Source organism: Gobius niger (genome assembly GCF_951799975.1).
Source record: "Gobius niger genome assembly, chromosome: 4".
NCBI classification, from domain to species: domain Eukaryota; kingdom Metazoa; phylum Chordata; class Actinopteri; order Gobiiformes; family Gobiidae; genus Gobius; species Gobius niger.
The window spans coordinates 39,030,679-39,046,178 of record NC_136855.1 but is presented as its reverse complement, the minus strand read 5'-3'; the positions used below and the strand labels follow the sequence as shown (position 1 = coordinate 39,046,178).

General features: G+C 42.2%; 1 protein-coding gene across 1 annotated transcript in view; it reads right to left on the bottom strand.

The window, feature by feature from the left end:
- The window catches only part of tspan4a (tetraspanin 4a), a 544,510-nt gene that overhangs the window by 49,379 nt on the left and 479,631 nt on the right, over positions 1-15,500 (bottom strand). Inside the window, exon 5 of the mRNA XM_079554801.1 lies at positions 8,243-8,374. Within this exon, the coding sequence (XP_079410927.1) occupies positions 8,243-8,374 (132 nt within the window). The remainder of the gene's footprint in view (positions 1-8,242; positions 8,375-15,500) is intronic.

Sequence of the window (15,500 nt, the reverse complement as noted above, 5' to 3'; positions counted from 1 at the left end):
CTGTCACTCAGAGAAGAGACTAGAAAATAGCCCTGCTTGTGTATAAGTGCCTTCATGGTCGGGCACCACAGTCCATCTCTGATGTTACAACCATATGAACCTTCTCGAGCTCTGAGATCCTCAGGGAGAGGTCTCCTGGTGGTTCCTAGAGTCACCACTTAAAGGAACAGGCCACCGTTTTGACATACTGAGATATGTTCTTACCTTAGCTTTGACGAGTTCTTTAGGACCTGTCTGATCTTCACCCGTGTCTTCAGTCACGTAAACACAGCGCAGACGGCGTTAGCATTTAGCCTCTCCCTCTCTCCACTATAGCTCCAAAACAGGTCAAGATAGAAGCTACCAAGCTCTTCCACGTTTTCCCTATTTAAATATGGTTACGTGAAGTGTTACACTACAAAGTATAATTACACAAAATTAAACAATGTGGATTTTCTAAGCGGATAAAAGGGGGAACTATATTGTAAGGCGTAATAATACCAGGAGTAGTTCGGCATCCGCACAGTCAAGTGAAGATTACTGCACGGATTTCAAACTACTGTAATTTTTTAATGCAATTGTAATGTGTTTTAATGCTTTTTATGTCATTTTTATTGTGTTTGGGTGTCCGGTGTTGCTGTGAGGCACATTGAGTTGTACATGTACATGAAACATTCCTATAACGTTATGCCACAAAACCGACTCCCCCAGGGATTTCATTGAAAATGCACATATTTTACATCCACATGTCCTTCGAAGGGTGAGATGATGCTACAATCGCAATATGGTCATTACCTTCCTGGAAGAAACTCGCTACGGAGGATTGATTTATTCCTCCCTTGTTAGGAGAACACGGTCGGAGTTCATGTGGACCTGCAGTTTTGTTTATAAGCGAAAACAAAGCTACACAAAGCTTCATTTTGTCCATATTGTTACAATAACATTCAAACATGGAGAAACTGTGCCTGGTTCATGCCTTTGCTGATTTGACCTGTTTAACCTGCGCCTCACACCGGGCTGTGCGCCTCACACCGGGCTGTGCGCCTCACACCGGGCTGTGCGCCTCACACCGGGCTGAGCGCCTCACACCGGGCTGAGCGCCTCACTGCCCTCTGTGCAGGGTGTCTGTCAATAATGAGCACCAGAGCAGAGCCGTGGGAAGATATTTTAGTTAGGGGGCGCTGAGGGACAAAATTTACCCCCAAAATACTTTTTCTGTGCGTAAATCCTATTTATTAACCTCTTAACTCCCGCCTGAACCGAGAGCGTTTTCTCCAGTTCAGCTTTACCCAAATCCAGTGTAACGCCTCATTTGAAAGACCTACAAAACTAAATTGATCTTTTTCCTCACGGCAGATTTCTTTTTTCATCACTTTTTTTGTCGGGCAGTCGTCTCATTTTAGTCACTTTTTCGTGACTTTTTTGTCACTTTTTCATCCATTTTTTCTAAATTTTTAGTCAAATCTTTCTCACTTTTTGTCAAATTTTTGTCATTTTTTGTAAATTTTTTGTCACTTTTTCGTCAAATTATTCAAATTTTTTGGTCAAATTCTTATTACTTTTTTGTCCATTTTTTTCTAATTTTTTTGTCTAATTTTTCTCACTTTTTTTCTCAATTTATCGTTAAATTTTTCTCACTTTTGTGTAACATTTTTGTCATTTTTTGTAAATTTTTTGCCATTTTTTCATCAAATTTTTCTCACTTTTTTGTCACTTTATCATGAAATTATTCTAATGTTTTGGTCAAATTCTTATCACTTTTTCGTCCATTTTTTCTAAATTTTTCGTCAAAATTTTCCCACTTTTTTGTCAATTTTTTGTTATTTTTTCTAATTTTTTGTCACTTTTTTGTCAAATTTTTCTAATTTTTTTATCAAAATTTTCTCTGTTTTTTTCTCCATTTTTCGTCAATTTTTCGTCAATTTTTGTAATTTTTTGTCCATTTTTACGTCAATGTTTTCTCACTTTTTTGTCAATTTTTTGTCAATTTTTTGTCACTTTTTCGTCAATGTTTCCTCACTTTTTTCACATTTTCATCCTTGTTTTTGTCTCAGTTTTGTTGCTTTTTTCACATCTTTTTTCCACAAGCTTTTGGATTGGGGTAAAGCTGGAGAAAATGTGCTCGGTTCAGGTGGTAGTTAAGGGGTTAATATTGCCTGCAGTTCACAAACTATCCACCAGGGGGTAGTGCAGCGCCCTCGGCACCCCGGGTTCCCACGGCCTTGCACCAGAGGAAGAGAAAACAGTGATTCCAACTCTACGAATACTGTATGAACACTCTCTGGGGCGACGGTGGCAAAGACAGTAAAGCATGTCGTCTTGTGACCAGAGGGTTGGGGGTTTGAATCCCGTAGGCGCAAACTGTCGTTGTGTCCTGGGGCAGATGCTTCACCCATCGTCTGTATGAATGAAAGTGTGAATGGGTGAGTAGTTCCTTGATGCTTTGAGAGCCTAAAGCAGGTAGAAAGGCGCTATATAAAAAATGTGACCATTTACCATTTACTCTCTCAGGACCGTGAATTACAAATCATCACGAAAGGACACGCTCTGCTTCGACCTCCACAAATTGAGTGTGAAGGAGGAAGAATCAAGATTTTTTTTGGCTACAAAAATCAGGATTGTTGCATCCGATTAGTGATGTTTCAAATGTCACAAATGACAGAACAATTCCATTTGCAAACGCATTGTGCATTTAGGTAGGTACATGGACAGGAGTATATGCAGTCTATGATTCAACCTTCCTAAAGAAGAGGCCACTCCCGTCAGAAGCTGTTTTTTTTCTCCGGGATTCAGCGACTATCACCAAAATATTGTTTTTCTGTGACTGTCTCTGATGGATGTTTGGTGAACCTTCGCCAGAATCAAAGTGGATTAACTTTTATAACCAACGCAAGTCCCACAATGTAAACAGCGATGGACCAGAGGGTGAGTCAATCCAAACATGTATTAGCGTGTGTGTGTTAGCATATTAGCGTGTGTGTTAGCCATTTATGAAGCTGTGTTGCAGATGTCAACTCCTTATAACTGCATTGTGAAGCAATTTCACTTATTGCTGTTTATTTATATTACGGTAAAGTATGTGCGGAGAGAGGGGGCGGAGTTAACTGAATCGAAGCGTTGTGTCTTCCGGGTTTGAAAAATACCTCCAGAAAACACTTATATTTATCACAAAAATGAGTGCTCAGTAGCGGTAGAGGTACAATCATTCATATACATGCCTATACTTAACTTTGGAATGGCTAAAATAGCATGATACAGATCCTTTAACATTTAAATGAACTGGAACTGTAAATGATGTTGTGTTGATTAGGGGCAGACATTATAAGTTTTTACTTCTTTCTGCTCCTTTTCATTCATGTTAAATGCTGTTGTTGCATTTTTAAACGAATGAAATGAATAAAAAAATGAAAATTTATATTTCATCGCTGAAAATATCTGCTAATGCTCTGCAAAAGTCTGAATTTGACATCTCCTTTTCCACCTGCAGTGTCTCGCCTCAAGAGCCATTTTCCCAGGCAGTGCAGCCTAGAGAAACGATCCGCTCCTCCTGTCTGTGAAAAAGCGTGAAACGATCTAATGACACTCGTGCGTAAGTGTCCAAAACTGCTTCAAAAAGCCTGGGGGGGGAGAAAAAAGGCGCATTGTACTGGAACTTCAACGCAAGCCGTGACTGCAACAAATCACCCGCGCCGCCTCGACAGGGTCTCAGGTGTGATTATTATATCTGTCGGAAGAAAATCTGACAGGAAACAGCGGGCGTGCAATATTCATGAAGACAAAGCTACTGCGAAGCGATCCGCTGTACGCTCCTGGCAGGTCTACCCCCCCCCCGGGACCACCGGCGCTCCGAAGGCGGGGGGTTTGCACCGAGCTGAAGACGCAATTACAGCCGCACAGTGACTTGCTCAACGGTACGACTGCTGTGACGAGACGGCGGAGCGACCGTAACGGGCGCCGTTTCCGAGCGGCTCTGGCTGAATCAGAGCTCGTGCCTGGGGAAGTGCGATGGAACGCTATAGTCAGTCCATAGGCGACTCATGCACTGTGACGTGACTAATGCAGTTACCGAAAATTGAATCTGGTGCAACGTTGGCCGTGTCACGAGCCAGAAAATCAGAAAGGTATGAATTTTCACAGTTGGAAGCAAACGCCTTGTCTGTACAGCGGAGGAAATCCGATTAAGGGAATGAGGCCTGCATAATGAATGAGACGTGTTTCTTTCCGCGCACACTGTCAACACGGTCTTATAAGCAGAGCAAATTGGAATGGAAATAAACACTATGTAAAGCAATTACTTAAAGGGCCTATATCATGCAAAATCGACTTTTTAGAGCTTTTAACCATGTTGTCATGCTATTTCCTTATCAAAAACACCCTCAGAGTGGTTTTTGGCTCCATTCACGCAGTTCTAAGAAATCCTCCTGAATCCTGCTCTGAGCAGCTGCTGCGCCCTCTGCTGGTGAACCACTGACATGTTCAGTTGTGTCGTCAGAGCGGAGGAAGTGCTCGAAGTCTGTAATGTAGTGTCTTAATTCTGTGCTTACAGCCTGATTTTAATTTGTAAAACATATTTCTGTCATAAGAAATAAAAAAATAAAAAAAGGAAGTGTCTGACTCGTCAGTGCTGCCCCTGCAGGGAAAACAAACGCACCCCCTGAGCGTCTGAACAGATGTCATGTTTTATCCTAAAGTTGTGAAGAAGGAGCTCTTTCTAACCTACTCTGGACACACCTGTCTGCGAGAGGTGCAGGACTTTATTCAACCATAAAGAAGAGGACACTCGCCAGAAGTTGGAATTTCTTTCCATGGATTCGGCGACAATCACCAAAACAGTGTTTTTCTGTGACTGTCTCTGATGGATGTTTGTGAACCTTCACCAGAACCAAAGTGGATTCACTTTTATAACCAACGCAAGTCCCACAATGTAAACAGTGATGGAGCGGCCAGGACAGAGCGGTGTTAGCGTGTGTGTGTTAGCATGTGTGTTAGCATGTGTGTTAGCATGTGTGTTAGCGTGTGTGTGCTAGCATGTGTGTTAGCATGTGTGTTAGCGTGTGTGTTCGCGTTTTGTTAGCCATTTATGACGCTGTGTTGCAGATGTCAACTCCTTATAACTGCATTGTGAAGTAACTTCACCGATTGCTGTGATATTTATATTTCTACTATGGTAAAGTAGTAGAAGCCCCTTATGAGAGACCAACAGGCCCGGTTAATCGTGAGTCCGTCCTCCCGTGAACCCACCACCTGCAGAAGCAGCTATAGGGGGCTGGTGCAATGTGATTTGGGCAGCTCCAACAGCTGCCCCCACGAACCGGCAACGGACAAGTGTAAGAAGATGGATGGATGGACTACGGTAAAGTTGTATGAGCGGAGAGAGGGGGCGGAGTTAACTGAATCCAAGCGTTTTGTCTTCCGGGTTGGAAGAACACCTCTAGAAAATACTCATATTTATCACAAAAAATAGTACTCCATAGTGGTAGAGGTACAATATATCATATAAATGCCTATGCTTCACTTTGGAATGGCTAAAATAGCAGGACACAGATCCTTTAAAAAGCAATGTGACTCTTTTTCACCAGTAGGTGGCAGTAGTGAAACCCGCCATGCCCTTCACTCTTCACTCCACACGCTGGAAAAGTGTTGCTTTCAAAGGGAATGGGAAGATTTACCTGGTGTGCACTTTCTAGTTCCGCACCGATGGGAACGTTCGGCTGCATGACCCGGCGTTTAGCTGAGGCTGCGAAAACACCATCGAGCACAGGCACAGGGGGGCGGACCCGACGCACAGAAATCAGAATGTGGAGATTGTTTTAGCTTTTCACACGAGAACTCTTCAGGTCTTGACAATTCCCTGTCCATTCTGCACAGGGAAGTTAGCCTCCAACCTTTTTTCACCTGTTGAGGTACTTTAATAAAACACAAACGTAACAGAGAGCTTCGAAGACACTAATGCTAGTCAGATATGGGATGGGTGAGTGCATCCAAGGGTCCACAAATGTCCAGGGGTCTCATTTATAAAGCTCACGTACGGACAAAAGGAGGAACTGTTCTGCGCCAAAGGTGGTATTTATAGAAATCGAACAGGAAACATTACGCAAAAAAACCCTCTTATTATTGCCTCATGTTTAGGTAAATCTCATTCATAAGTTACTTTGCATGTCCTTATGTGGTGTAATGGAGGCGTGTCCTGAGGAGGGATCATGTGGTCACCTTTCTGCTCCAGGTGGAATCAGTGAAGGGGAGATTATGTGCTGCCATTTTTTTTCTCCGTACGTGACGTTTGGGTTTTGCTCGTGCGGACTCTTATAGGCAGAGTTTCACGGACAGTTTTATAAATGAGACCCCTGGAGGTGTTCTTTGAGGATCAGAGGTTTGGGGAACGAGCATTAAAAACAAATAAAGAGCCAAGCCCTTAGTTGTAAAGCTTAAATAGACTTTGTTAGACACAGGACCTGAGGGTTGGTGTTAAGTGTGCTGTGAAGGCTGCCAACATCGGGCCTAACTGGTTTCAGATTCATTCCTCTTTGCTCGAGTAATAAAAGGAGGCGATAGGCTCAGTGCACAGAATATTTGACTCTTCACTCCTGCTGGCCAGTGAAGGGTAAAGACTAAGGGTGGGAACCTCTGGGTACCTCAAGATTCCATACGATACGCGATACATGGCTTACGATTATCTCATGATACGCCGATATATAGTGACAATCGATGTGTTGCGCAAAAATAACCTAAGATACATCATGAAAAAACTTTATTTCAACATACCACACACTACATATAATTTCTTTTCATGTGCTTTGTACCCTTTTTTTATGTGTCTATAAATGATCCCTGACTTACACACTGAAAATGGGTCTATAGATCTGTCACTTACATGTAAATAAACAAGAAACCACAGTCCGATTTAAAGGGACCATACAGAGTTTAAAAATGTTAAAATTAAGTATTTTTTTCCTACATGTTCCAGCCATGTCCTAATGTGTAGAATGAGCCCAGACCTGTTCCTAAAATCCTGTCACTCAAAAAGGTGTTAATTCGGATCTGAAGTGCCGTCATGCACGAGCTTAATATAGAAACTGCAGTTACATGTATGACCTGAGGTGGCAGAAGTGAGCATAAAATGGCCAACTTGCATCAAGCCCCTTTTAAAAGGAATAAATCTTGTTTATAATTATAAAAAAATATCATTAAAAGTAATTTATTTGTGTGTCAGTGTTTGGTTCAAGTGCTTAAAACTGTAGTGCTGCCCCCTGCTGTCCTGACTGAATTCTTGATCAATATTGGCCTCTACAGATACAGACGGCATCTCGTCATAGGGGGCGTGGCTTCGCCGAGGGGGAACAAAGAATCTTTAGAATCTTTTTAGCCATTTTCTGGTGGAATATCAACTTATTTATCACACACAAGTAAAGTCAAGTGTAAATCGGGTCCATATGGATATTTTCTCACAGCAGATTGTTCAGTAGAAGTGAAAAAACGGCAGTCATAGCAAGCGCTAGCTAGCGTTAGCATTAGCACGATGCTAACATGTAGCATCATGTTAGCATTCTCCGATTTTTTATAATGTATTTATGGGCTGTTGAACCACTTTGCTCCTCCCCATGTCTTTGTATCTTTATTTAGTAGAAACTATATTCATATTTCAGCGTTTGTTACAGTCGTTTTTGAATAATTAGAGAAAATATACATTTTTTCAATTTTTCCCCCCCACTTAACTGTTTTTAAAAATGACCATATATGGGCGATTCCAGAGATCTGTCTCCGTCTGTATCTATTGACTATGAAATGAGTGGCACACGGCTGCCTCATTAATATGCATGACGACATCAAAAGTATCGACAATGGAATAAAAAGTATTGTATCGTCCCACAAAATATCGCGATGTATCGGAAAATCGATATATTGTCACACTAAAGACAATTAAAAATGAGTTCAGACGACTGTGGTATTTTACCATTAAATTAACGTTAGCCTTTAACTTCAAGGCTAAAGCACTTAAACACAGACGTCTCCTCCTGTGAAGTATTTACATCCAGAGTAAAGTAATTATCCAACAGCTGCATGTTTTCTACCTTGTACTGTTTGATATATTGATTTCAGCTTCTCCATATGAATAAAACACAGACAGGAAACCTTATTAGCCTCATGTACATGTGACTCTCTGCCTTTGTCTCCATGTGCAGATTTCAAAGCATTTCTCCCGGATTACTCACGCCAGCCTCGAGTGAAAGAAATGACCACCACGTCACACCGAGCGTTTACTCACAGCGGTCCACCAGGTGCCGGGGTTGTCCAGGCCGCAGTTGTCGCTGTACTCCAGGCAGCAGGAGTCCGGCACACGCGACGCGTTGTACACCTCAAACCAGTCGGTGTGGTTCGTCACTCCACAGCAGCGGAACTGTGAAAGCAGAACACACAGCGCCGTCAGCATCCAGCCCATGTTCAATAACGGGACATAAACAATGAGCTTCGTTTCATTTTGATTCATTCTGTAGGTGGCGCTTTGGTGACTCACATATTGTCTGTTTGTCGTGGTGTTACCAAACCAAATCACCTTTTTTTTGTCTTCTTTTGAAAGATTCAGTATTATTATTCAGTTCAATGGGAATCACTTTACATCCCCTTTCCAGCATCCAAGAATCGTCTTATACAGTACTTTTTTGCTCAAGAAATAGTCAGTTATTGTCTACGATTCTGAACCAAAATGACGTTACCTTCAAACCCTTGGCGTCTGATAAATAAAGTTACACACAGCGCGATATCAAATAACACATTCTTATATGTACGCAACAGAGAGCAGCAGAGGGAGGGAAGGGCTCAGCTTCTTGACAACCAAGAGGATGACATTCTATGTGTACTATGTACACACCCACCTTGGACCAACCCACTTGGGACATGTGACCAATGCTGTAAGCTTATAGCTGTACAGAGGCAGCCATCTCGAGCTTGCCCTGAGGAAGGCCAAGAGCCGAAATGCGTCGGCGTTTACCTAATCTAGCCATGTTTAAATAAAGGCTTTTTAATATTTCTACCTTTGGAGTCGCTCAGTTTGTTTGATTTTTTGCTGAAACGGATCCCTGCACTGAAGAGCACCCAAAAGACTAAACTTATACAACTTTTTACATCCGAGTAGCACTCCAGCCTCCCAATTTTTTCAACACATTCTTATATGTACGCAACAGAGAGCAGCAGAGGGAGGGAAGGGTTCAGCTTCTTGACAACCAAGAGGATGACGTTCTCCTTTGACTTGTCTAGGATGAATAATAAAGGAGTGATGGGCATTTTAAGGATCTCGCCACCCTCTTGGACGCCATCTTGAAAACTAGACCTTTCCAGTGGTCAGATTTTGGTAGACTTTTAGTATGTTAATAAGCGCACCTGATACTACAGAAAACCACTGAAAAACCTTTTGTAGCTATTTTTTTGGAGTTAAGTGTTTTTTTTTTTCATATATGCAGCCGCCTAGTATAAAATGGCCGACTTGCATTGAGCCCCTTTAATGAACATCCATGTACGACCCTCCAGTGTCTGCGTACCCTGGTGTATGAATGGGAGAGTGAATGGGTGACTGGTTCCTTGCTGTAAAGCGCTTGGAGGCCGATGACGGTACAAAAGCGTTAGAAAAGTTGAGACCATTTGCATAACACACATTCCAAAGGTCATAATGAACCCGTGTTGGCATTAGTGAAATCCGTACCTTTGAGCAAAAGTCATTCACAGTCAATAGTCGGGTATTATCTTTACTCCACCCACTCTTATCGCGGGACGCTTTACGAGATACGGCGTGGCTTCTGGTCATATTTCTCCATTTCCAAATCGCAAATTGCTTAAAGCACAAAGCAAAGAGCTCGACACAAACGCACTCTGGCAATCTCATCCATAATAACAGACAACCATCTCCCTCCCTCTCTCTCCCTCGCACTCCTTCTCAAATTATTTACCTGGTTGGAATAAGATTTAGTGGGCGAGGCGCTTCGTGCGTGCGGTCTTTAGAAAACAATTCATCTTTTTTCCGCCGGAGTTCCCCCACGGCGCACTCCCCCCCCCCCCCCCCCGATTCCATTTGTCTCCGAGGTTCAGAACCATTTCCCCACGCGCCGTCCTCTCTATCTGCATCTCCTCCCCGTGTGATTGCTATAGATTTTTGGGCTGCGGGATCGCGACACTCTCCATAATTCAATTCATCAGCGTACAGCGCGGGGGGAGATAAAGTGTCGGCCATGTTTTTGCTCATTGGATAAGCTTAAAATCCCTCTGTGGGATAATGGAAGGAGATAAAAAAAGGCACGGCGCGCTCGTCTCCAGCCGCTTCGCCCACTTAAACAATGCATCACGGGGGCCATTTTTCATAAACTTCAACGGAATTTAAATGATGGAACTGGATGAAAGAGAGGAGGTGGAGGCGGCGGCGGCGGGGATGAAGCTACCATGTGAAGATTTACACGGAGAGTGGACAGTTTCCATCGCTTTCACGCCTGAGTGCTCGGTTCCCATTCGTGTGATCAGGGGCGTCGGACTGGGCGGGTAAAGGGTACTGTGTACCCAGGGCCCAGAGCAGGGTGGGGGCCCTAAAAAGTGCTGCAAAAAGCGTTCTGTATTGTACTTTCTAAGATTCCTCATAATTGATACTATAAGAATTGAAAACAACCGGGCTGAAATACAACGGTTGCTGCACAGAAACAATAATGATGGATGAATAATAATAAATAAAAATGTGCCAAATGGTTCAGCCGGTTTCAAACATGGAGCTTTTTTGTTCATGAGACAACATATAGTATAATATTTCTTTTTTGCAAAATAGCATTTTAATGCCTACACGGCAAAAAGTGAATATCAAGCATTGGCTTAAATGACTTGAATTGAGGAAATGTATCTTGTTTTGAGCGGTTTTCACTCATTTAGACACTTTTCCTGATCGGACCAAGTTTACTTTGCTTGTTTGAGGACATTTCAGACCAGCTCTAAGGTAAATCTCGCTTGAAATAAGAAAGTAAAATTGCCAATGAGACAAGACCAATTTTCTTACCCCATTGGCAAAGAAAATGACCTGAAATAAGGACGAAATGTATTGAAACGAGTCAGAAACATCTCAGAACAAGTGAAATAATCTAGGACAAATGCCCAAGAACTTTTTAACCAGTCAAAACAGCTCAAACTTGGATTATTATGCTCAAATTGAGATGTTTATACTGATCTAGTTCATTACTTTTTGCAGTGTACGCTGGCGGCACGGTGGCGCAGCGGTTGGCGCTTGTGCTTCACAACAAGAAGGTCCCAGGTTTGATTCCCACCTGGATGGGGCCTGACTGTTCTCCCCGTGTCTGTGTAGGTTTCCCCTACCACTAAAAACATGTACATTAGGCTGATTTCTTAAAGTCACACTGCGTAAGGTTCCACGTGTCACAGCAGCAGAAGATCGACGTAACTCCAACAAGAAACATGCCTGTGATGATCGGCTGGAGACAAACACTTAAGTACTGGGAAGAAGACCTCACTTATTTAAAACCATTTCACTTTCTATTGTGGTCTCAAAAAGACTCCCTTTAATTCTTTAGACTGACCTGGTGCACGGCTCCAGGGAAACTGAGCTTCTTCCGTGCAACACGCCTGACCCTGGCTTTCCCAGCTTGTCCCATTTAAATAACTAAAAAACAATACTTTTTAAAAATATATTTTAGAATTTTAAAACTGTGATTTTTAGTTTAGTTCAATCAGTCCTTGACGTAGTCCATGTGGTTGGTGCAAACCAGGGTCAGGCGAGCTGCACAAAAGAAGCCCCAGAGTTCACAAGTGGATGAAATTAACTTTTTATTCCTGAAATTCTCCAGTGAAAACTGAATATTAGAAAGATTTAAAAATAAATCCTGTAATTTCCAGATAAAATCAGTATTCACACTTTACACACCCCACTGACGACAATCAGTGCAGATCTCTCCCGTTTGGCTCTGTGGTGGTTGTGGTGGTTCAGCGCCTTCATTACTGCCCATCTGTGGTAAATTACACAGATTGGTCCTGATTTGGAGAAAGGTACAGCCTGTCGTTTACGCCGCCCTCGAAATGATAGTAAATAGCACAAATCCAGTTGAAAATTGCAAATAAATGCCGCCTCATGTTGTATCCTACACTGCAACGGGGAATTTATTTAGATACCAGAGCTTGATGTGATGACCTTTGACCTTACAGGGCAAAGAAGATTATATGTTACTTAGCAACAACAATTAAGGCAAACTGTTTACCGAGCGCAGCAGAAGCTCTCACATGAATTTACATATTAAAAGTGTAACAGTGTGTGTTTCCCATGTTTCATTTCGCTACATCCACAATTAAAGACTTTTCCTTACACTACAAAAAATAAATTAACTAGATTAGTATAAACATCTCAATTTGAGCATAATAATCAAAATTTTAGTTGTTTTGACTAGGTAAGTTGTTCTTGGGCATTTGTCCTAGATTATTTCACTTGTTCTGAGATGTTTCTGACTCGTTTCGATACATTTCGTTCTTATTTCAGGTAATTTTCTTTGCCAATGGGGTAAGTAAAATGGTCTTATCTCATTGGCAATTTTACTTTCTTATTTCAAGCGAGATTTACCTTAGAACTGGTCTGAAATGTCCTCAAACAAGCAAAGTAAACTTGGTCCGATCAGGAAAAATGTCTAAATTAGCGAAAAACGCTCAAAACAAGAAACATTTCCTCAATTCAAGTCATTTAAGACAATGCTTGATATTTACTTTTTGCAGTGTAGTCACATTTGTGCATCTGAACGGTGTCCAGAGGGAGCAGCCTGTTCTGCCCTGTGTCAGTCTAATCACTGCACACCCTGATTTGGCGACAGGCTTTTCTCGGACAGATAAATGCTGCACTTAGATCGCTTTTCCCTCATGATTTGGTGTGTTCGTGTTTAGATTTTTAGGAGTTGCTGTCGAACCAGTGGCTGAAGCAGCGATCGATGATATAAACATGTGTCTTCAAGCCTGTGCTTTTTCCATGAATCCCTAGAGCAAAGACAGGTGCCCGTCTGCCCCGCCCACTGCCACAGCTGAGTGGAGGAGATGGGGATTTCTTTCAGCTGTATTAAAAGCCCCTATTTTAGTTAGCTATTGGTTGGTTTATTTGGTAGGGACAGTGCAAGTTAATGAACAAGCCACACCGGATTGTGGCCTTAGGCTAATTTCCATACGTAATTTCCACAAAACCTGAAAAAAAAAATGAGTTTTGCCTGTAGTGTCTCTGCTTAAAGGAATAGGCCACCGTTTTTACATACAGAGATATGTTCTTGCCTTAGCTTTGACGAGTTCTTTAGGACCTGTTCAATCAGGTTCAGGTGGTTCAGAACAGAGCCTAGTGATCAGGTGTCCATACTCCACCAGTGTTCAGAAGATGCATTCTACCTTAAACTGGCCGTTGCTCCAAAATAAATTCCATTATAATTTATTATTATTTCTAAAGAAAAGAATTTTGACTGGCAAACCTATCGCACTATTTGAAAACATTAAATATGTGAAGCAGACACACTCTTATTCTACGCGGCGTGCTTGCAGTGACGACGTGGCGATAAATCGACCTAGAACAAGTCTGCTGCTAAAAACTGTTGAATGTAGATCGTCGCAATTGTGGAATAAGCTGCCTGTGAATTTGAGAGATTCATCCAATTTACTTGTTTTCAAAAACACACTAAAGTCTTTGGTCTGGTTTCAGTAATTATATCTTGTCCTGTATTACTGTTGTGCCCTGTTTGTTTTAATGCATGTTATTTTATTGTAAATGCTTTTTAATCCTGGACCCCAGGAAGACTAGCAACCACTACGGTGGGAGCTAATGGGGTTCCTTACCAATAAACAATAAACAATAAACAATAAACCTGTCTGATCTTCCCCCGTGCCTTCAGTCACGTAAACACAGACGGCGTTAGCATTTAGCCTCTCCCGCTCTCCTCTATAGCTCCAAACCAGGTCAAGATAGAAGCTACCAAGCTCTTCCACGTTTTCCCTATTTAAATATGGTTACGTGAAGTGTTCCACTACAAAGTATAATTACACAAAATTAAACAATGTGGATTTTCTAAATCCGCGCTGTAATCTTCACTTTACTGCGCAGTAATCTTCACTTTACTGTGCGGATGCCAAATTACACCTGGTATTATTACGCCTTACAATATAGTTCCCCCTTTAATCCGCTTAGAAAATCCACATTGTTTAATTTTGTGTAGTTATACTTTGTAGTGGAACACTTCACGTAACCATATTTAAATAGGGAAAACGTGGAAGAGCTTGGTAGCTTCTATCTTGACCTGTTTTGGAGCTATAGAGGAGAGAGGGGGAGGCTAAATGCTAACGCCGTCTGTGCTGTGTTTACGTGACTGAAGGCACGGGTGAAGATCAGACAGGTCCTAAAGAACTCGTCAAAGCTAAGGTAAGAACATATCTCAGTATGTAGAAACGGTGGCCTGTTCCTTTAAGTTTGATTACTTGCAACGCGTCATCAGAGAATCCAGGTTCAAATCATAGGACTTTAATTCCATTAGGCACAGAAGTAGAGTGATGACAACCTCTATTACTCAGTGAGGTAATCCATGCACGTTCCACCGAAAAAAGTTGCACCTTTGTTGGGCTGGAATACAGGTTGGATACTACAATCACATCCAACCACTCTTGCTTCCACTGTGCCTGAATGGTCTTTGTTAGTTTAGAAAGGGGCTGCATGTATAAATGGGACCTTTTGTGTAACATCCCTGGGTTTTTTTTTGTCCGTTTTCAGTCTCCTCTTTCTTCACATCCACATGCGCCACATCCCGTCTGCTCACAGCTGTCCGCCAAAGTTTACGCCTGCCACAAATCATCCCGACCACCGCAGCAAACGCGGTAAACGGCGAAGGTCACGCGGGGAGAAGGCGTTTGCTTCCGTTCAATTGGGTTTCGAGACTATGTGAGGAGAAGTATTTCAAATTGTAAATATCTCCCCTGCTCAGGTTGGTCTGTTTACAGGATTCTGCTGATTTTTTGACTGGAACAAAGGCACGTCTTTGAGGAAGGAGCGAGTCGGGGAAAGTGTTAGCAGCAGGTGATTCAGTGTTTCGGTGCCGCGGGCTACAAAGGAACATTTGAATTAAGTCCAAAGTGTTTGCGCTACTGGCTGTTTACAATGCAAAATGCAAAGGGGGGGGAAGTTGGAATGAGGGTTTTCACTATTCAAATAAAGGACGCTTTTAAACTTCCAGGTCCAATCTCTCTAAAAACAGGAGGAATGAGTTGATCTAAAGCCAAATCCCCGAAGAAGCATGTTTTGTTGTGACATATTGGCTTTAACTCAAGTGAATCCAGCTGTTCTGAACTCATAATTTTCCCCGTTTTTGCCCATACAGGGAGTTTGATGCTTAACCCCTTGACTCCCACCTGAACCGAGCACATTTTCTCCAGCTTTACCCCAATCCAAAAGGTGTGAAAATAGCAACAAAACTGAGACAAAAACAAGGATGAAAATGTGAAAAAAGTGAGAAAAAATGGACGAAAAAGTGACAAAAAAA